Genomic DNA, 22607 nt, shown 5'->3' on the forward strand with positions numbered 1-22607 from the left:
ACGTGACTAAGACTAAACCTTACTCTAAACCTAACCCTGACCCTAAAAATTGTACTAATAGACACTTTCAAAAAGATCGCACTCACACTTGACAAATATGCAGACATGATAAAAAATTACACAAAATATTACACAAGATAGAACAAATACGTTAAAGTTTCATTTATGCAGACAACTTTCTTCAGGAAATGTACTTTGATCTCCTCATGACATGTTTTGCCTGCTGATTGCTTTGATGTATCCTTACGAGATCTTTCATAAGAAAGAAAACTTTTTTTTTTTCTGAATAATTAAAACCGTAACTTATCATTTAAAAACAAGAAGACAGAATAAACTTGCTGGAATTATGAAGAAGAACAAAGTGTAATTATTTTTTTATTTTGAAAAATTATGAAAAGAGAACATTAGTTTTGAATATTCAGTTACGATACGATACCTAGACAATAATAAGCTCTGGATAACGATACTATACAGTTTATTTGGAAAGTAAAAAAAAGTTGTAAAAAATCAGTGTTGGAAAAATAACCATGCTCTTATTTGACTTTAACTCTGAACATACTGTATTTACATACTTGCTACGGGCAAGACATTTTCAATTCAATTCAGTTCAATTCAACTTTATATATATAGCGCAAAATACAACAATGTCATCTCAAAGCGCTGAGCAAAATATAAAATCCATAGTAAAAAAGAAGAAAGAACCCAACAAGATCAATGGGAATACATAACAATGTGCAGTCGATTGTGTGGATTTAAAAAATAAATCTGAACCTTCTTGTCGCACAATATATTGTCCAACCTTTAGTTTGGAATGTTGGAAAATGTCTGCATTATTTGGATTATTTACAGTAGATCAACGCAAACACTGAAATGCAGCCATTTGGTCTTTAAATAATGTCTTTATAAGATAAATAAACAGGATTCTATTTTGAGAGTAGTGAATGTGTTCACACAGCTAAAGAATAAAGGTTGAAGGTCATGATGACTCAGCATTCAAAGCGAAGCCTGGCCTCAGTTCTTATCACTGCATCAATCAACAGTCCCTAAATCTCACCGATGACCTCCTTCACATTGCAGTACGTGGCCTCCACCTCCTCACTCGGAGCACCATTTTCTGTTTCTTTCTCCATCCTTATCTCCATCATCTTCTCTTCTTCATTCTCCTCCAACATTTCCTCTTCATCTCCACTCTCCTCTTCCCTCACACCTGTCACTTCTTTTTTGATTTCGGCGTACTCCGTCTTGGTGCTCTCGTGGTATCTTGCCGCCTCCTGTGGACTCCTTTTCTTTATCTTGGAAAAATCCAGGGTGGCGTAGTTCACATCCTTTGAGTCCTGAGATCCTGCAGCTTCCACGGCTTCATCTTCATCATGTTGTCCTAAGATCTACACAGTAAAGGAAAAACATGTGTACACATGACAAGGCATAAGGGACACAACCCACCCAAATGTTAGAGTAGAGGGGGGGGGGGTATCATATGGTAAACTAGAATTATTAAAATGTCCCATGTTTAATACAATCAACACTTTTTGTATCATTTTTTTATTTTTCAGGTGTTTCCTGGATAGAAATATTGGTGTCTTCTGCTAAAAACTATTAACAATACATCTTGTTGAGACAATTCATCCCCCTGACAGATGAAAAAAACCATACAGTAAATAATAAAAAATAATATTAGTATTTATTTATTTTTTTATTACATATGGATAGATTGGTTATTCCAAGGAGGTAGAAATAGAAAAATGAAACAACAAGATGGTAAAAACATAATAAGAATCATTGATTATGACAGTAAGTATAATATATTTTCAGATTAGTGTTTTCCATTTTCTGTCACATACTCCTGTCTGCAGTCTTAATTTGAAAGTCATTCCTTCCATTAAATACATTTATTTTATTCTATTAAGCCAAAGATGAGCAACTTTTATCACAGTGGGGTCAAAAAATGTGATTATGTGATGCGATCGCAACTTTCATATCATTTAGAATAATGACCAATCTGAGCATTAATACATTGTTGTTGTTGCTGTAGTTTCTGGTCATTTTTGTGTTTTTTGTTGTTGTTGTCGTTTTGTATATTTTTCTCTCATTTTGTGTGGTTTGGAGTCATTCTGTGTGTTTCTTTGGAGTTTTGGTGTTGTTTTGTCTATTATGAGTCCTTTGGTGTATTTTTCGGTAATTTTGTTTGTTGGTCTTTTTATTAAAATGTATTTTTGTTGTTGTTTAATATGTTTTTGGACTCATTTTGTGTGTTTAATTTGGGGGCCGCCCAAAATCTGACCCAGTTGTCAGTATTAAGCCATTTCTTTTTAGTTGGGATGACTTCTGATTGATAACCAATGTGAACCAATAACATATTGTTAATACTTTAATGTCAAATAAGTTACTTTTTTTTTAAAATGTCTCAGAAATGAGGTAATTAAAATGTAAAAAAGTAAAGAAATACAATTTAATGTATTTTAGCATCTTCGTTTTAACCTTGAGAACAATAGAACCCTTCCATTCACCTGTGGGTTGTCATGACTGCTCAGCTCCACCGTCCAATCGGAATTCTTTGAGGTCTTCTTCTTTCGTCTGTAGCAAAACATTTTATTTGACATGTATTAAAGACTAATGCAAACCGATGACCGCTAGACTCATTTGATTGAACAAAAGAGAATTTACCTGTAGCCGATTATTGCCAAAACAAAAACAAGGACAGACAAAGGAACCCCGATCAGAAAAGCAATGATGACTTCAGGTCTTGAAACCAACTGCAGAAGTGAATGATCTGCAGTTTGATGCAGAAACACAAGAAAAGTAGATTTTAATTCACAAGGATCTTAATTTGAATTTGTCACATTTGTTGTTGTTTGTTGCGCTTTTGTGGCCTTAAAATATTACAGTTTGTTTAAAATATGTGTGAAATAGTTTGGATTCTGTCAGTAATGTGTGAGCATTACAATCAAGGTGAACTCTCTGAAAGCTCATGTGTCAAACTCAAGGCCCGGGGGCCAAATCTGGCCCTTTAGAGCATCAAATTCGGCCCGCAGGAGAAAGTAAAAAGGACAGAGAAAACATGAATTGTTGTGCAAATTACCAAATAATCCAATTGTAGATATTTCAAATTAACCAATTTAATGAAACATCACAATATTTTTCAGGGCTTTAATTTTCCCTTTGTTTATATCACATGAATGCAATCAATTTTTCCACAAATCTTGCAATTTCCACAAAATTCCTCTAAATTACACAAAACACTGGAAACAAAATCATGAATTTTTGAAATAATTTAAACTAATATTGAAAACTAAGGCAAAATTGTGTTAAAATTGTTCTATTTGTTCCTCCACCTATAATCTGCGGCCCAGTTGAGAACAAACTGGTTCGTATTTGGTCCCTGAACTAAAATGAGTTTGACACCCCTAAAGCAGGGGTCCTCAACCTTGGGGTCAGGACCCAATTTGCGGTTATAAGACACTGGGAGGGTTGCCAGATTACTTCAAGAAACTAAGAATATATATATATATATATATATACATATATATATTTTACAATTTGAGCCCAATTTTGCTTATTTTTACTTTTTTCTGCAATGACACCAAACTTGCCATTTTTCAACCTATTTTCATCACTTTTTCTTGTCATATTTTATCTCCTTTTAATGCGTTTTGTTAGATTACTTCCATTTCTGCCATTTCTCCATCAAATTTCATTGCCTTTTCTGCACATTTTTTCCACTTTCAAGATTTTTTTCAGCATTTATGAACCCTTTTCCACCACTTTTCCACTTAGAGTTGCATACATTGACCCATTAATGTCACTTTTAACATCTTTTCACCATATTTCATGCTTTTTTTTTGTCAATTTAACTACATTTACAATTTATCTTATCCATTATTTGCCAGTTTAAACTAATTGTTCCTAATTTTTAAATTACATGACTGTTCTTCAATGTTCAAGTTCAACCACCCTCAGCTACAGTGGGGGTCCCCGGTTTCTGACACCTTTATTTTGGTGGTCGTGGGCTGAGAACCACTGCTCTAAAGTATCACGTTGACTTTAAAAAGAGTCGTTTTCCATTCAAACATGCAGACCCTCTTTTGAAGACAGCTTCGTTTGGATGCTGAGGTTTCCTCGTGCTTCCACGTTGTCGTTGCTGCTGATGCATTCAACACTTGTTTTGTTGTGATGTTTCAAAGCCAGGGTGACAGTGCTGCTGACTGTGTAGTTAGACACAGTGGTGATCACTGAGTGCTCTTCGTGGCCCCTCAGTAGAGGCCATGTGATGGTGGGTAACGGAAACCCCTCAGAGATGCAAACACAGGTCAACAGCCCTGCTGCATTGAGCTCACATTTGGAGTCATTTTGAATCTCTGAAAGCCCTGCACATGTTAAAAAAAAAATGCAAATCAGGGTTGGGATCAATTACGTCTTCAATTATCCATGTTTAATTAATTCAAATTACAGTGACATGCATTTTTTTCAGTCACAATTAAAATGACAATTATTATTTTCCACCTGAAAGTGAATTACAAATACGTTCTCAATTACTAAAGCTCGATTTAAATTAATCACATATACTGAGCCTTTATTAAATAATCCCATAAAACCTATCCTTCTTCTGGTGTTAGCTTTCTGTTAGCATCATGATAACGGCTCTTAAATCAGCCGTAAAATACGCTAAAAAATATTATCTATCATTTAATGTGTTTTATCTCTCTTTGTTACCTTCATAATCAATGAAAATGTTGGTATTAATATTTTTGATGGGGCGTCTGTGCCGTTTTTCTGTCAGTATACCCCTATATTTATTTTTTAATGATCCTGATTCTGAAGAGAACTGACAGCTAGTGGAAAAAGTTGATATGAAACATATTTTAACTAGAATATTTACATTTCCTGAAGAAAATGCAGGTGAGAATGCAGGTGCTGGCCTGCATCACAATACATTTGCTTAGCATTAACAATATTTATCATTAGCATGAACTAGCATTAGCATAAATTCGAATAAATTAGCATTAGATAGCATTAATATTGGTATTAGCATTAACATTAGCATTAACATTAGCATTAGCATTAGAATTAGCATAGCATAGCATAGCATAGCATAGCATAGCATAGCATAGCAGGGCAGGGCAGGGCAGGGCATGGCATTAGCATTAGCATAGTGTTAGCATTAGCCTTGCAATAGCATTAAACTAGCTAGCATTAGTATCAGCCTAGTATTAGCATTACCAAACATTAGCATTAACCTAGCATTAGCTAAACATTAAACTGTAACATTGTTTCTATAGGAATTCTAGAGAATTTCCATGCCAATTCCATTTTCAAACTCAATTATCTGAACTCAATTACTATTCAATTACGATTACAATGTGTTTTTTCAATTACTATTACAATTATAATTATGTGACAATTGTAATTAAGATTTAATTATGCAATTGCAATTATAATCGACCCCAACCCTGATACAAATACAGGAAAGTCTTTGTGTTATTGAGCATTTGGAGCTGCTCACTTACAGGTCACGACCACTTCAGCACAGAGCTCCATGGTGTGGTTCAGATACTTCACTGTGCAGAAATAAAGTCCTGAATCTTCTACCGTCACGTTAGGGATCACCAGTGATTGTGAACCTTGTCCACTCTGCAGGGTTAAGTTGGAGCCACCTTTAGTCCAAATGATAGAAGATGGTGGGAAGCTCTCAGCCCCACATGTGAGATTAACATCATCTCCTTTCATTACAGTGGGATTCCCAACCACCCAAGGGTGTCTGTGATCTGAGCAGCATAAAGAGATGTTAGCGTTAGTTCAACTGCAAGGAGGTCAAACTTATACAAAAGACACTTCAAGCAAGTTCAGATATATTTACAAAGTTTACGAGATAAAACAAGGCTCATTCTGCCCTAAGAACCCACATACAACAACCTGACTACTATTCCTATCAGCATCTACACTATTAGTTACTTCCTGTTTCGTTTTGACAGCCTGTAATGTCAGATGAGATTAAAGGAAGTTGGGTAATAGAACAAAAAAAAAAAAACAGCATGCACCATGACAGAATTAGTCTGATTTTATATGATATTGTGTTCATCTGACAGTCACCCAAAGCTAATAGGGTGAAGTGTTTTTCTCATCAGACAAAACTCCAAAAAACTATTATAATAGAAAGAAAATTTAAACACTTTTGAAGATTCATGTTAGTCAACTAAATGCTTTAAAAACAAGAGGACTCAGAGAGCGCGCAAACTTCTGTTAAGAACAAAACCTCCTCTTTTCTTTGGAGGTAGATTTGTGTCTTCATTATTCAATAAAAAATAAATAAATAAATAAAAAAAAAACACTTTTCTATCAAAAAAAGTTTACTTCAGTCAAAGAAAAAAAAGTGTTCAAATGCAAAAAAAATATTTAAGACCCATATAATGGCATTTATTTAAAAAAAATTCTTTAATTGAAAATAGTTATTTTTGATTGAAGTGACTTTTTTTTAATTTAAAAGTTTTTAGTTTTTTTTGATTTAATAATAAAGACTTGTCCAGATATTGTCAGTTTTCTGGATCAATGATCCTGATCATTGAACCAGGATCATTCACACTTTTAACAAATTTCCATCACCATTAATAATGATACACTTGGTAAAAATGCATGCACCCCACTTTCATTTTTTTTAAAAAAGCAAAAAAATCTCTATGAAACGCGCAACATGAATCCAATCACAATGAAAATAAACATAGGGAACTGAGGAAATAATTTCATTTGACTCTCAGTTATTTTTGAAATTTTGCATATGATGAGAAAAATGGATTTTTGGATTTTTGAAGCTGACCTAGAACTATTTGGTATTAATTACGATCTCCTCCAAAATGTAATGGAATCTTCCATGGTGTAAGACAGAGATGTGCTACTCAATCACAGCAAGGGCCACATTATCAATATTTATGTCAGCATTTAGAATAATGACCAATGTGAGCATTAATACTGTTTTTAGACATTCTGTGTGGTTTTTTTTTTAGTTCTTGTTATAATTATGCTTATTTTTCTGTCATTCTCTGCATTTCTGTTGTCGATCTGTGCGCTTTCATGATCACGTTTTAAATTTTTTTTGTTATTTTCCTGTCATTTTGTGCAATTTTTGTGACAGTTTATGTGCCTTTGGAGCTATTCAGTAATGTTTTTTTTTTTTGTGTTTTTGTCACTTTGTTAACGTTTTTTTTAATTTTTTTCATCTTTGTTTAACTTTTATTCTTTTATTTGTGATATTTTCTTAAGCAGCTGGAACAAAAGCAATTTCCCCCTGGGATAAATAAAGGAATTCTGATTCTGATTCTGATTGAGTGGTTGGTGTCATTTAGTGGAGTAATTTAGTGTATTTTTGTAATTTGTGTACTTGTGTTATTTTGGGTTTTATGTTGGGCTTTATATTCCTTCCAGCTTCTTGAAATGCATTTTTTGGGGATTTGTTTTGGGAGCCGGGTTAGGTTGGGGTGTTAGGGTTAGGGTTAGGGTTAGGGTTACTTTTGCTCTGTTTTCCAACAAAACAACTTCCTCAGTTTGTGTAAATGGTTTTATGAGTTTTGCACCTGTTGCACCTGTAAAGGCAACATTTTTGAAAAATGTCAAAACCTAATGCACAACTATAGGAATAAAGAAAAAGAAAGTGTGGAGCTGCTGAGACATAAATAACTGCCCAACTTACAGATCACTACCACGTCAACATTGCCTTCATGGTTTTTATGCGATGTTTAGCAAAGCAGACATATCGTCAGAATGTTCCTTTGTTGTGTTAGATATGAACAACATGACACTTTCATTTTCCTCCTGGAGGGTGGTTTCATTGTTGCTCTGGAGATCAGATAAACGGTCTTCTGGTCTGTCAGTCTTTGTTCCTTTTTGCATTTTCACCCACGTGATTTGTGATGGAGGGAAACTTTCAACAGTGCAGGTCAGATTCAGGGTGTCCCCTTCTTTAACGCTTTTATCCCCAATTATTTGAACTTCTTTCATGTCTGTGACAGAAAATAACAATTTAAGAACACTTTACTTGAAGTTTTATACATTTTATACAGGCTGACATTACGCTGTCATTATTATGACATGACACCCATCAATAGCATGAATAAGGTGTCAGTAAGGCTGTCATTAAGTGTAGTTCGTTACCCTAACCTCTAACCCTAACCCTTCGTTACCCTAACGACGAACCCTAACCCCTCGTTACCCTAACAACGAACCTTAAACCCTCGTTACCCTAACAACGAACCATAACCCCTCCTTACCTTAACGACGAACCTTAACCCTTCATTACCCTAACCTCTAACCCTAACCCCTCATTACTCTAACCTCTAGCCCTAATTCTTGCACAAAAAGCCATCAGGTGCTGTGATTAATATTTAATTAAACTTGAAGTAAGGTTGTAAGTTTTATTACTTGTACAAAAAACCAGCAAGTGCTGATACTGTTATTTAAATCGGAAGCTGGTCATGTTTTTCAGTTGTTTTTTTTTTTTCATTTCTTGCACAGAATGCTAGCAGGTGGTGATTTTGTGACTGTGCCTTTTTTTTTTTTAAGAAAGAACAAAAAAAAAAAAAACTGAAGCTAGTTGTGTTTTTTTTTAATGTCTTGCACAAAAAGCCAACAGGTGTAGGCCTTTTGTGACTATGCTTCTTTTTAAAGTTAAACCATTGTTGTTTTTTCAATTCCTTGCACAAAAAGCCAGAAGGTGCTGTCACTTAATTTAATGAAACCAGGAATTGGTTGATGTTTTTCAGTTTATTTATTTCTTGCACTTTTTAACCAGCAGGTGCTGTGATTATTATTCAATTAAACTTGAAGCTGCTTTTTTTTTTTTTTTTATTACTTTGACAAAAAGCCAAATGGTGTTGTTTATAGAATTTAAAGAGTTCAATAAAAATATTGAAGATGTGACGGTGCTTTCTGTGAGTTCATTACGAGAACAACTGTACCAGAAATGTGCGGCCCGGTATTTAGAAACTAGCAATAGCCTTATCTCAAGAAAAAATTCCTAAAATTTAAAAAAAATGTTATGTTCTACTAAAGCCTTACCTCTGATTTTGGGTGTTGTGACTTTTTCTCATTTTCCACTTTTTTTCAAATTTTTATGCTTTACTGCATTTTCACCCCCATTTTAAGTGTGCACATGTTATTTGCAGTGGTTTTTAGGGTCTTATGATAGCCTTATCTCACAAAAAAAAAAATCCAAAATGTTTTCATTTTTAATATCTTTCTAATTTTTCATGCTTTACTGCATTTTCGCCCCAGTTTAAGAGTGCTCACCATTTTCAAGCCTTACCTATGATTTTGATTGTGAACATTTTTTTCCTCAATTTTCATGCCAAAATGACAACAAAAATACACAACTTGACTGTCGAAACACACAAAACAACAAATACAGAAAACAAATAACAGAAAGAAATACACCACAAAAAGACTCCAAAACATGCAAAACCACAACAGAAATACACAAAATGACTCCAAGAACACATGATTACAAAAATAGCAACAAAATATACAAAGCAGCAACAAAAACACATGCACGAACCCTTTGTTGTTCTTGTATTAATGTATTAATGATCAGATTGGTAATTATTCTAAATGCTTGATAACGTGGCCCTCGGATCTGACAGTCACATTTTTGTGGCCTCGCTGTGATAAAACTTGCCTATCTCTACTCTAACCCCACTCTATCCCTCCACTTAACCCCAAAAATGCCAACATAGCTCCAAAGGTGTCATCATTTAGAGAACAACACTTAACGACAGCCCTTATTACACCTTATTTATGCTAATGACATAATGCCAGCGTATTGTCAGCCTTATGAACAAAGCTTCAAGTAAAGTAAATTTTCTGAAATACCACACCAGATTTCAAATATTAAAGCATCATAAATTCCACTCACACATCACACTGACAGTGGAGGACTTCTCCGTGATTATATTTCCTGTGAACTTGACCCTGCAGGTGACGTTGACCCCGTGGTGCTCCGCTGAAGAATTAAAGGTCAGAGTTGAGTTCTGTTTGAAAGTAGTTACTTCCATATTGTTTCCGGGGTTGTCGGAGTTTATTTCTCCCGGTCCGCTCCAGATCCAAGTGATTTCGGGATCAGATCCAGAGCAGAGGCCAGGACTGACACATGTGAGCGTTGATTGTTCTCCCTCCGTCAGTGTTGGAATCAGCAGTGTGGGCGTTTGCTGGAGCCCTTGTAAAGATTTTCTGTTAGTAAGGGTAGATATTTGACTTTCATGGATGAAGAATAGACATATTTTAGTGTACTGTACCTGTAACTTTCACAGTTGTTTTGGTCGGAAATGAAACTTTCAGGTTTTCCTGACATTCGGCCGATCACTTTGACCTGATACGATCCAGTGTCTGACACAGTGAGATCATTGATCATGATGCTGCAGTTCATCTTCTGCATGTCAGGCTCTAAAAGTGACACTCTTCCAATGAATGCTTGCTTAGGTTTATTGTTTTGCTTATTTGAGTGAAATATAATGTCAGAGTCATAACATCTTTCAGTCCATGAATTGCACTTGTACCAAACAATATGCTGTGGTGTGAACGTGCTGGGAACACTGTAGGTGCAGGGGATCACTACACAGAGTCCAGCTTCTGCTCTTAGTTCATGTTCACTGAGAGTGACACAAAAGTCGTTGACACAACTTTCTACTCCTGAAAATCCTGAGGAGGCTGAAGAAAAGAGAGAGCATGTGTATCAGCAAGTCAGACCAACAATCAATTACAATTACATCTTCAATGATCCATGTTCCATTACAACTCAATTATGATTACAGTGACTGGATTTTTTTTCTAATTAAAATTATTATATTTTTCCACTGAAAGTCAATAACAATTATGTTCTCAATTACTTAAGTTAAAATTGAATTAATCACAAATAAAGAGCTTGAAATAAATAACCTAATAAACGTACCCTTCCTCTTGTGTTAGCTTTCTGTTAGCATCTGGTATGATAACGAATCCTTGTTAGGCTTCCTTATCCATGAAAATATTCTTATTGTTATTTTATATTAAAGATGGTCCTCAAGAGAACTGACAGGTAGTGGGAGAAGTTGATATGAAACATATTTTATTGATTAAGTGTAAGCCATAGAATTGTAACATTTTCACACCAGTTTAATTGTGCTCATCATATTTACACTAGTTTTAGAAAAAGAAAATCCCTGAATTTTTACTATATATAACCTTACCTCTGAAATTTGGTTTGTCACTTTTTTTTTAAAAAAAATTTGTTTTCCACTTTTTTTTCTCATTTTTCATGCCTTATTGGTTTTTCATCCCAGTTTAAAGCTGATCCTCATATTTGAACTAGTTTTAAGGTCTTATAATAGTCTTATTTCAGAAATATGCTATTCCAAAATGTCCCCTTTTTTGCCTTACTATAGTTTTTTGTGTTTTTCCACATTTTTTTTTTCATGCTTTAGGTCATTTTAAACCCAGGTTAAGTGCCCATCATATTTGCACTAGTTTTAGGGTGGTATGATAGCCTTATCTCAGATTGTTTTTTTTTTTTTTTTTCATTTTGATGCCTTACTATAGCCTTACCTCTGATTTTGGGTGTATGAAAATGTTTTCTCAATTTACACTTTCTGCTTTTTTCTAATTTTTTTTGCTTTGATGCATTATAATTCCAGTTTAAGTGTTGTCATTATATTTGCACTAGTTTTCTTAGCAACCCTGGATAAGTAGCTCAGTGGTATTGTGTACGCTGTTCATATGTGAGATTCATAGTTCAATCCCTGGCATCTCCAAAGAAAAAAAAAAGAATCCAACTTTTTCCAATGTGTATCCCTTACTGTAACCTTACCTCTGATTATTAGTGTTTGTCACTTTTTCTCATCTGCCACTTATTTCTCATTTTTCATGCCTTACTGCATTTTCACCTTTGATTTTGGGTGTTTGTCACTTTTTTGTTATTTTTCGTTTACCGCTTTTCACCCAAGTTTAAGTGTGCTCATCATATTTACACTAGTTTTATGGTGTTATGATGTGTGTTATGAAAAAAAAAAAAAAAAATCAATTTTATGCCTTACTATAGTCTTACCTCTGATTTTGGGTGTTTGTCTTTTTTTCCACATTTCTCATTTTGCGCTTTTTTCTCATTTTTCATGCCTTATAGTGCATTTTCATCCCAGTTTAAGTGTGCTCATCATTTTTGAACAAGCTTTAGGGCGTTATGAAAGCATTATCTCAAAATTTTTTTTTTTTTTTTTTTTTTTTTTTTTTTTTTTGTTTTTTTGCAAAATTTTTCATTTTTTATGCCTTACTATAGCCTTACCTCTGATTTTAGGTGTTTGTTTTTTTTTTTTCTAACTTTTTATTTATTTTTTCTCATTTTTCATGCTTTACTTCATTTTCATCCCATTTTAAGTGTGCTCATCATATTTACACTAGTTTAGGGTGTTATGATAGCCTTATCTCAGAAAAATAAAAAAATTAAAAAAAAATAAAAAATTTTATGCCTTACTATAGTCTTACCTCTGATTTTGGGTGTGTTTTTTTTTTTTTCTAACTTTTTATTTATTTTTTTCATTTTTCATTCTTTACAGCATTTTCATCCCATTTTAAGCGTGCACATCATATTTACACTAGTTTTAGGGTGTTATGATAGCCGTATCTCAGAAAAAAATAAAATAAAAAATTTTTAATTTTATGTCTTACTATAGCCTTACCTCTGATTTTGGGTTTGTCATTTTTTTCCACATTTCTCATTTTGTGCTTTTTTCTCATTTTTCATGGCTTAGTGCATTTTCATCGCAGTTTAAGTGTGCTCATCATATTTGAACTAGTTTTAGGCTGTTATGAATGCATTATCTCAAAATGTTTTTTGTTTTTTTCATTTTTATGCCTTACTATAGCCTTACCTCTGATTTTGGGTGTTTGTTTTTTCTAACTTTTTATTTATTTTTTCTCATTTTTTATGCTTTACTGCATTTTCATCCCATTTTAAGTGTGCTCATCATATTTACACTAGTTTTAGGGTGTTATGATAGCCTTATCTCAGAAAAATAAAAAAATAAAAAAAAATAAAAATTTTATGCCTTACTATAGCCTTACCTCTGATTTTGGGTGTTTGTTTTTTTTCTAACTTTTTATTTATTTTTCTCATTTTTCATGCCTAACTACATTTTCATCCCATTTTAAGTATGTGCATTATATTTGCACTAGTTTTTAGTGTTTTTTGATAGCCTTATCTCAGAAAAAAAAAAATTAAAATTTTTTTCATTTTAATGCCTTACTATAACCTTACCTCTGATTTTGGGTTTGTCATTTTTTTCCACATTTCTCATTTTGCGCTTTTTTCTAATTTTTCATGGCTTAGTGCATTTTCATCCCAGTTCAAGTGTGCTCATCATATTTGAACTAGTTTAGGGCGTTATGAAAGCATTATCTCAATTTTTTTATTTTTTTTATTTTTTTTTTTTCATTTTTATGCCTTACTATAGCCTTACCTCTGATTTTTGGTGTTTGTTTTTTTCTAACTTTTATTTATTTTTCTCATTTTTCATGCTTTACTGAATTTTCATCTCAGGTTAATTGTGCTCATCATATTTACACTAGTTTCTAGGGTGTTGTGATAGCTTTATCTCAAAAAAAATAAAAATAAAAAAAAATAAAATTTTATGCCTTACTATAATCTTACCTCTGATTTTGGGTGTTTTTTGTTTTTTCTAACTTTTTATTTATTTTTCTCATTTTTCATTCTTTACTGCATTTTCATCCCACTTTAAGTGTGCGCATCATATTTACACTAGTTTTAGGGTGTTATGATAGCCGTATCTCAGAAAAAAATGTTTTTAAAAAAATTAAATTTTATGCCTTACCTCTGATTTTGGGTGTTTGTTTTTTTCTAACTTTTTATTTATTTTTTCAAATTTTTATGCTTTACTGCATTTTCATCCTATTTTAAGTTTGCTCATCATATTTACACTAGTTTTAGGGTGTTATGATAGCCTTATTTCAGAAAAAAAAAAAAAAAATGTATGCCTCACAATAGTCTTACTTCTGATTTGGGTGTTGTTTTTTTTTTTTTCTAAGTTTTATTTATTTTTTTCATTTTTCATTCTTTACTGCATTTTCATCCCATTTAAGGTGCGATCATATTTACACTAGTTTTATGGTTTTATGATAGCCTTATCTCAGCAAAAAAAAATAATAAAAAAAAAATTATTTTTATGCCTTACTAAGTCTTACTTCTGATTTTTGGGTTGTAATTTTTTTCCACATTTCTCATTTTGTGCTTTTTTTCTCATTTTTCATGGCTTAGTGCATTTTCATCCAGTTCAAGTGTGCTCATCATATTTTGAACTAGTTTTAGGGCGTTATGAAAGCATTATCTCAAAATTTTTTATTTTTTTTTATTTTCTTTTTTTTTTTTTTGTTTTTTTTTGTTTTTTTTCCATTTCTTATGCCTACTATAGCCTTACCTCTGATTTGGGTGTTTGTTTTTTTTTTTCTAAACTTTTATTTATTTTTTCTCATTTTTCATGCTTTACTTCATTTTCATCCCATTTTAAGTGTGGCTCATCATATTTACACTAGTTTCTAGGTGTTATGATAGCCTTATCTCAGAAAAATAAAAAATAAAAAAATAAAATAATTTTTATGCCTACTATAGTCTTACTTCTGATTTGGGTTTTGTCATTTTTTTTCCCCACATTTCTCATTTTGCCCTTTTTTTCTCATTTTTCATGGTTAGTGCCATTTTCATCCCAGTTCAAGTGTGCTCATCATATTTGAACTGGTTTTAGGGTGTTATGAAAGCATTATCTCAAATTTTTTTTTTTTTTTTTCTTCATTTTTATGCCTTACTATAGCCTTACCTCTGATTTTGGGTGTTTGTTTTTTTTTTTTCTTACTTTTTTTATTTTTTTTCATTTTTCATTACTTTACTGCATTTTCATCCCATTTTTAAGTGTGCGCATCATATTTACACTAGTTTTAGGGTGTTATGATAGCCTTATCTCAGAAAAAAAAAAAATAAAAAAAAAAAATTTGATGTCTTACTATAGTCTTACTTCTGATTTTTGGGTTTGTCATTTTTTTTTCCCACATTTCTCATTTTGCGCCTTTTTTCTCATTTTTTATGGTTTAGTGCATTTTCATCCCAGTTCAAGTGTGCTCATCATATTTGAACTAGTTTTAGGGCGTTATTGAAAGCATTATCTCAAATTTTAATTTAAATTTTTATTTTATGCCCTTACTATAGCCTTACCTCTGATTTTGCGTTTGTTTTTTTTTTCTAACTTTTTATTTATTTTTTCTCATTTTTTATGCTTTTCTTCATTTTCATCCCATTTTAAGTGTGCTCATCATATTTACACTAGTTTTAGGGTGTTATGATAGCCTTATCTCAGAAAAAAATAAATAAAAAAAAATAAAATCTCATTGCCTTACTATAATCTTACCTCTGATTTGGGTGTTTGTTTTTTTTTTTTCCTAACTTTTTATTTATTTTTCTCATTTTTCATTCTTTACTGCATTTTCATCCCATTTTAAGCTGTTTGCGCATCATATTACACTAGTTTTAGGGTGTTTATGATAGCCTTATATCAGAAAAAAATGTTTTTAAAAAAAATTAAATTTTATGCCTTACTATAGCCTTACCTCTGATTTTGGGTTTGTCATTTTTTTCCACATTTCTCATTTTGTGCTTTTTTCTCATTTTTCATGGCTTAGTGCATTTTCATCGCAGTTTAAGTGTGCTCATCATATTTGAACTAGTTTTAGGCTGTTATGAATGCATTATCTCAAAATGTTTTTTTGTTTTTTTCATTTTTTTCATTTTTATGCCTTACTATAGCCTTACCTCTGATTTTGGGTGTTTGTTTTTTTCTAACTTTTTATTTATTTTTTTTCATTTTTTATGCTTTACTTCATTTTCATCCCATTTTAGGTGTGCACATCATATCTACACTAGTTTTAGGGTGTTATGATAGCCTTATCTCAGAAAAAAACAATCCAATTTTTTTTTCATTTTTGTCTTACTATAGCCTTACCTCTGATTTTGGGTGTTTTTTTTTTTTTTTTCATTTTTTCTCATTTTTCATGCTTTACTGCATTTTCATCCCATTTCAAGTGTGCACATCATGTTTGCGCAAGTTTTTAAAGGCTAGCAATAGCCTTTTCTAAAAAAAATAAATAAATAATCACATTTTTTTCCATTTTTATGCCTTACTATATATACCGCTTACATCCAAAATTATTATTTTTTTTAAACTGACAGCTTTTTATCGGATTTACAATTCGGAATGATTGAGTTTGCAACATTACTGACATGAATACTGTACAGTATATTGAATGTAGAATTCTGAAGCACAGCAGTGGTATATCTCGAGTAATTCTACTGGTAAGAATGAAATTGTTACAAAACCTTATAAATCCAGATAATAATGTGCATACCTGTGCTGCATCCCAAAAAGCAAAGCAGATGGATCCATATGAGAGCAAATATCTTTGACATAGTGAATACACAGTCGACTCCTGATGCACAGGTTGGTTGGTTTAATCTTTGTCTACTTGTCTCTGTTTCCTCCTGACGTTCTGCTCTGAAGTCAAACTTCCTCTATTCACTCGCTGGCTAAGAATAAAAAAGGAAGTTTCTCAACATGTAGCCTGTTATGATCCACTGATAAAACAGCGCATGCATACACACATTAGACTTTTAGTGTCAGTTTATACAATCAATACTTATAGGAGAAAGAAAAACTAATAAATATCTTATTCAGTGTTCTGCAAAACAAACTTTTGTAAATGTGGGATTTAGTCTCAACCAAAAGTAATAAAAAACTTAACATTTCTACTTTCACCACATCTCGCTTCACATGCTGTCCATTGTATCCGTTATGTCCATCAGTGGTGGTCATAATGTTATGGGTGATTTGTGTAATTTCTTCAGTGACACCATTTTATTATATTTCAACAAAAAAATACCCTCATGAGTATCATTTTTTTCCTTTTGCAATGCATAACAAAGACATTACAGAGTTTGAACTAATAAGCAAGTTTTTGTCCATTTCAATTAAAAAAAAACAAAGTTGAAGAAATTACACTCTGTTCTTTCTTCATTTGAACACAAGTAATGGAATTGACTGAGTACTTGTTTGTACAAATTATATTGCATAATATCGGACACTACACTTTAAAAAAAAAAAGAAGAAGAAGAAAAAAAAGCCTATCATGGTTGAAATAGAGATCATGTTCCTCAAAGTACAAGATTAGATGAACTCATTTTGTTCAGAGGCAAAGTACAAGTATATCAAACATGATCTAAATGTCGTTGCTTATATATTGCTACATTTATTGCAGTTATTTTAAAAAACAGTTCATTATAGTTACTTAATATTTTATTGAGGTCCCAATTTTCAGCTAGTGTTTTGATAATCTCATTGATCTTAATCGTCACATTTTAATCTCAATTGAAATGAATTTATAAGTTTAATATGCTGTAAAAAGAATGACAGCTTTAACATATATCCATTGCCCTTTAGAGACACTCCTGTTGTTCACTAAGCTGCCACGAGGAGGATTCAAGGCTCCATTAGCTTTAGCATTAGCAGAAGAGTAAGTATGTGTGCTGCCTGCCCCACATAGCCTGTTCTTTAATAATTACACATAGAGCTCTTTAGTACTTAGTTATGCCTTTCCATAGGCGGAGCCTGCCTGCATCTGACATCCTGCCACTATGTGCTGGGCCGTCTCAGAGGGAAACAATGGCTGTGTTTGAAATGTCATAATCCATACTATGCACTACAAACTCAAAGAGTATGTATTGTCTACTATATACTATAAGTATGGTTAGGAAGACTGTTCCCACTGAAGTATACTTCCAAGTTTCCCAAGATGCATTTCAAACCTACAACGACAAAAACCCAAAGCACACTGAGGTTAAATATCTCTGTTGATTCTCCAAGTAGAATATCAACATGTGGACATTTGATCCACAAAACTCAAGGAAACACATTTCCTGTCGACTCGCCATTGTTCTACTGACAAAACTTCCCATTAACTTCAAAATAAGAGCCCTATTTACAAAAGTTCTAAAAACTAATGGATGCCAAGAAGAGATGCTTTTGTTTTGAAAGTGGGATGTTTGACTTTTAGCTTGAAGCCGGTCCCAAAATGATTTTACATTTCGCTGGCCGGTCGAGTATGACTAGTGTGCCCACCGTGCAAATGTCCCAATATAGTATACATCCGGGTGTTTCTCGAGTACTCAACCTTTCCATACTATTTTATGTAAACACACTTCATACTAATTCTGATGTCAGACGTAGTATGAATAGTACGCCAGTATGCCATTTTAAACACAGCCAATGTACTAACCCCACACAGAGATGTAAAAATCAATCCCACATCAATATTGTCCAACAATTAGTTATATTTTTACTTCTTTAGAGTAAATGTGATCTTGTCAAAGTCACTTGAAAAACAAAGCCTAAAGAAAAAGAGAATCATGCACATACAAAAGAGATACACATACACATCTTTGGTTTATATTAAAAGTAAATAAGAAAAAAAAGTCCTTTTCATGTTTTTCTTAAAACTTTATTCACAATTGCATGGAGCAGTTGACAGATGATGTTGCTCAAAGGCTCATTTGAAATAAAAACCGCAAGCAAACATTATCAATGCAAAAGAACTAAAAACAGTGTGAATTTTCAGTTTAAAAAAAACTTTATGTAAATTGCTTTGACACCCATAAATTAAAAAATAAAAAAATAACACCAATTATTGGCTTACAGATTTCAATTAAACCACTCTGTGACATAAGGTTGAGTGAGACATACATATTTCTTTTTAGGAAAAACATACTCATAAAACTATGAGGCGTTCAATAACGTGGCGTTTTGTGTGATCGATGAAAGCTGGTAAAGTAAATGTTAAATCCTTCTTTAACAATGATTGAACAGAGCAATGTCTTAATAAAAAGTGTAGATTCATTAAATTACAGTCAGAACTCAGAACTGTTTGAGGGACATAAAAGTTTTTGAAAAATTTCAGAAAATTGTGGGGTTTTTGAAAATATTTTCTCATCAATTCGTTCAACCACTGTAGCCAAATTCAGTTCAGTTACAGAAGATATTGTGCATCATAAATAAGTATTATAACCTTAAGAAATCCCCCCCAAAAATACCTAAATTATTGTATGCCATAGAAATTTTAATCAAACAATGCATTATGTATAGGCTCTAATAAGCAAATGGAATTTCGCATGCAGTATACAACCAAAAGTACCTTTAAATAATACATCTACAGATATGTACCCAGAGTCAGATTATCTTCAGAAAAAGTCATTCATGGAACGGGCTTCCATAACCAAGCAGATACTCTACATCCATGGCTTGTGAGGTACAAAAAATACTGTACGCAGTGGGGTATTAAAGTGTGCCACCTGTTGGAGTTTAAAGAAACCAAGGCTGAGATTTTGAGTTTGGTTTTCCTCCACAGAACCCTTAGACCTTCCTAACTTCCTAAAACTTGGTTCGTGCAACCAGGCTTTGACAAATCCACGTCCAAATAACTTTTTTACATTTAATAAAAAGCAACTGTTTACACCAGAACCTCCCATTGGCAGCATTTAGCCTCACAACCCAACAATCATGGAGCATTTCAGTGGTTGCTCAACCTATGCAAAGTGAAGGCAGAAGATACTTTTGGCAATATAGTGCATGATGTAAAAGACAATTTAAATTGATTTACTTTTATTAAAACTGTGGGTCATTCCATGGCATTTCACAAATGAAGAAATTCTGAAATTTTTACCGTGATTATTCAATAGTCACACTACATTTTTAGTCTGATCGGATGAAAACTTTTTGAGATATGGTCGATTTAGTGAGGGGGGGATTTGTGTCGATTTTTGCTCATGCTTATTTTTCTTCCATATTCAGCTTCCAATATGTCAGGAACTCAATCACATAGGAAACTGAAATTTGGTATAGTAGTAAAACTTTACCTACTCTCTCAGAATATACAGAATTATCTGCTTTACATCCTATCTGGACATGCCAGCCCCTTAAAATTGGAAAAGAGTATGTTGGAGTTTTGGGTTGGAACATGTTTGGGCCTTCAGTAAGTAACTTTGCATATGCCTCAGCTGAAAATTTGTTGGAATGCCCCCTGTGCCAAACAAGTACTGAAAAATACTGTATACATAACACACATGTGGAATATGTTATTTAAGTTAATCCTCAGTATTCGGGAATAACAACCTGATGTAACCTTTGACTACTACCGTACGTCTTTTCCTAGTTACAGACATTGATCACACTGTATTACCTCATATTAAGACACTGTTCAATCAGAGTGGCTGAAACAAATCATGCCTCAGAAATTCAACTTTGAAAACTGACCAAAAGATTCATGCAGAACACGAACCATCAATCCCAGCATCCATCCCTTTACTAATATACATTGTATTAATATACCACTGATATCCTCATTATCAAGTTAGACCGTTAGTGCAGTTTAATATAACATCATCAGGTGCCGCTGAATAGCAAATCCAGTTGGCAAACCATGGGTGTCTCTTTCAGATATCTGTGAAAACACTATGACATAATAAAGCATTGACCTATCAGGTGAGGTGATCCCAAAATGTCCAAAAACAGCAGTGTGAGGACCTCTCTGCCCAGTTTAAATACATACAAGCACACACACACATTGTCCAAAGAGACTTTTGGCCATCTACGAGCAAAAAAAAAAGCTTGTTTCTTGATCAAATGAATTGGACAACTCAGGAAAGTATGAGACCTTCACGTTCAGTGCTGGCTAAAGTGTTGCCTCACGTTCTCCTCACTCAGGAAATTAGCAAAACTTCCTCAAATCTTCTTAAAACTGACAACAGTGTTTTCATTTTTATCATGAACAATTACTGAGTAAGGAGAACACAATAAAATACAGAAAAGTTGAGACAGAATCAGGGTTGGGGTCAATTATAATTGTAATCGCGTAATTGATAATTAATTACAATTATGGCGTAATTTTATTTGTAATTTTTTTAATCGGTTGCTGTCGAAATTGTAATCAAATTGTAATTAAGTTCAGATAATTGACTTTCTAATTGTTAATTATAATTTAACGCAAAACTGGGGAACCATGTTTATGTACATTGTTTATGTACAGCTCTACACATATGTAGTGAACAATTATTAAAATATGTTTCATACCAAGCTTTCCCACATTTGGCCATTTGAAAAATAATTAAAAAATCTAGGGGTATACCCACACCAAAAATAATAAAACCTATTGATTAGTAAGCTTAACAAGGTAACCAATAGATAGGAAAGAAATTAGATGATAGATAATATTGTTTTGTGTATTTTACAGCTGATTTACGACCCGTTATCATAAGAGATGCTAACAGAAAGCTAACACAAGAGGAAGGTTATTTTTTTATTAGGTTATTTATTTCAGGCTCAGTAATTTTGATTAATTGTAATTGAACTTTTGTAATTGAGAACATAATTGTAATTTACTTTCTGAGGATAAAAAATTATTATAAATTAATTGTAATTGAAAAATATGCTGGTCACTCTAATAATCGTAAGTGAGTTGTAATTGAACATGGGTAATTGAAAATGTAATTGTAACTGAAAAATGTAATTGACCCCAACCCTGGACAGAATGCACAGATTTATCTGGTATTGTTTTGACAAAAACAAAGAGAGGAAATGTTTCGATTTCATTTGATAAACACATAAAAATATATGAACATGAGCCTGGGTTCTCCTTGCCCTGATGCTTCGACCTGCAGCAGATACAGTGACTGTTACATGAAAGATGAAGTTCAAATAAAAAGACATTTGTAAATGATAAAAAATAGAAGCTGTAAATGTTGCTTAATAAATAACTCCAAAGGTTGCTATAACTACGTCCCATATTGACCTGACATGTTTGAAATTGTCTTTTATGTTTGCTTTCAGTTCTAATCTAAAAAACAAAGTGAAAGGGTGTGAAATAAATAAGGGACATTAAAAAGTCATTATTGTCAAGGGTAAATGAAGAAAAATATTACACAGTTTATGATGAAGAGGAAGTCGGTTTAATGGGCCAGCCACTGCATCTCGCACTGCCGAGGAATCAGGGAAGGATCGCGATTCATTTAGATTTGATTTCTGTGTAGTTACCCCCATCATCCCCCCTCCCCAGAGTCCCTTCCCTGGGCCTGGCACCAATGAACTCCAGAGCGGCGTAATTCAACTCGCGCCTCTCCAATCCTGCCATAGAGACCACAGGTTGGTAATCCCCTTCTTCTCCCTGCAAACACAAACAAGGATGAGCATCATTACTGATAATAACGTAGAGGTATCCAACGACACCTCCAGCAGCCGAGGACTGAGACAGACTATCAATCCATGAAGTTAGTAGTTACTGGTCCACGTACTATTAAGGAGACTGGGATGCAGGGCCGGCCTTGCCGCTAGGCAACCCAGGCGGTCAACTAGGGCGCCAAATTGCGCCACCCCCCGCTCAAAAAAAAAGAACAATAATAATAATTTTTAAAAGTACAATAGCAAGAAACACACCCTTTACAAGCACTGTACATGTATTATTTTAATTAAATATAAATATTAAGTCCAGAAGTGTGA

At 33.1% G+C, this 22607-nt stretch overlaps 1 protein-coding gene across 1 annotated transcript; it reads right to left on the minus strand.

The window, feature by feature from the left end:
• Positions 1 to 780: 780 nt before the first annotated feature.
• Positions 781 to 16544, minus strand: LOC114477823 (hemicentin-1-like). The gene is made up of 9 exons (XM_028470446.1): positions 16417 to 16544; positions 10275 to 10686; positions 9896 to 10209; positions 7720 to 7988; positions 5505 to 5775; positions 4077 to 4364; positions 2665 to 2770; positions 2508 to 2574; positions 781 to 1385 (listed from the first exon to the last, which is right to left on the minus strand). Exons 1-9 carry the CDS (start codon positions 16475 to 16477, stop codon positions 1044 to 1046), a joined length of 2130 nt encoding a protein of 709 aa, XP_028326247.1. The 5' UTR covers positions 16478 to 16544; the 3' UTR covers positions 781 to 1043.
• Between the last annotated feature and the right edge of the window lie 6063 nt (positions 16545 to 22607).

Source organism: Gouania willdenowi, chromosome 16, assembly GCF_900634775.1.
Source record: "Gouania willdenowi chromosome 16, fGouWil2.1, whole genome shotgun sequence".
NCBI classification, from domain to species: domain Eukaryota; kingdom Metazoa; phylum Chordata; class Actinopteri; order Blenniiformes; family Gobiesocidae; genus Gouania; species Gouania willdenowi.

Coding starts and splice junctions, on each gene's coding strand:
- LOC114477823 (XM_028470446.1), bottom strand. CDS start 16,477: ATGTCAAAGATATTTGCTCTCATATGGATCCATCTGCTTTGCTTTTTG. Junction 5,776..7,719: donor TGTCTGCTTTGCTAAACATC/GCATAAAAACCA, acceptor GCTAACATCTCT/TTATGCTGCTCAGATCACAG. Junction 2,771..4,076: donor GAAGCTGTCTTCAAAAGAGG/GTCTGCATGTTT, acceptor ATCAAACTGCAG/ATCATTCACTTCTGCAGTTG.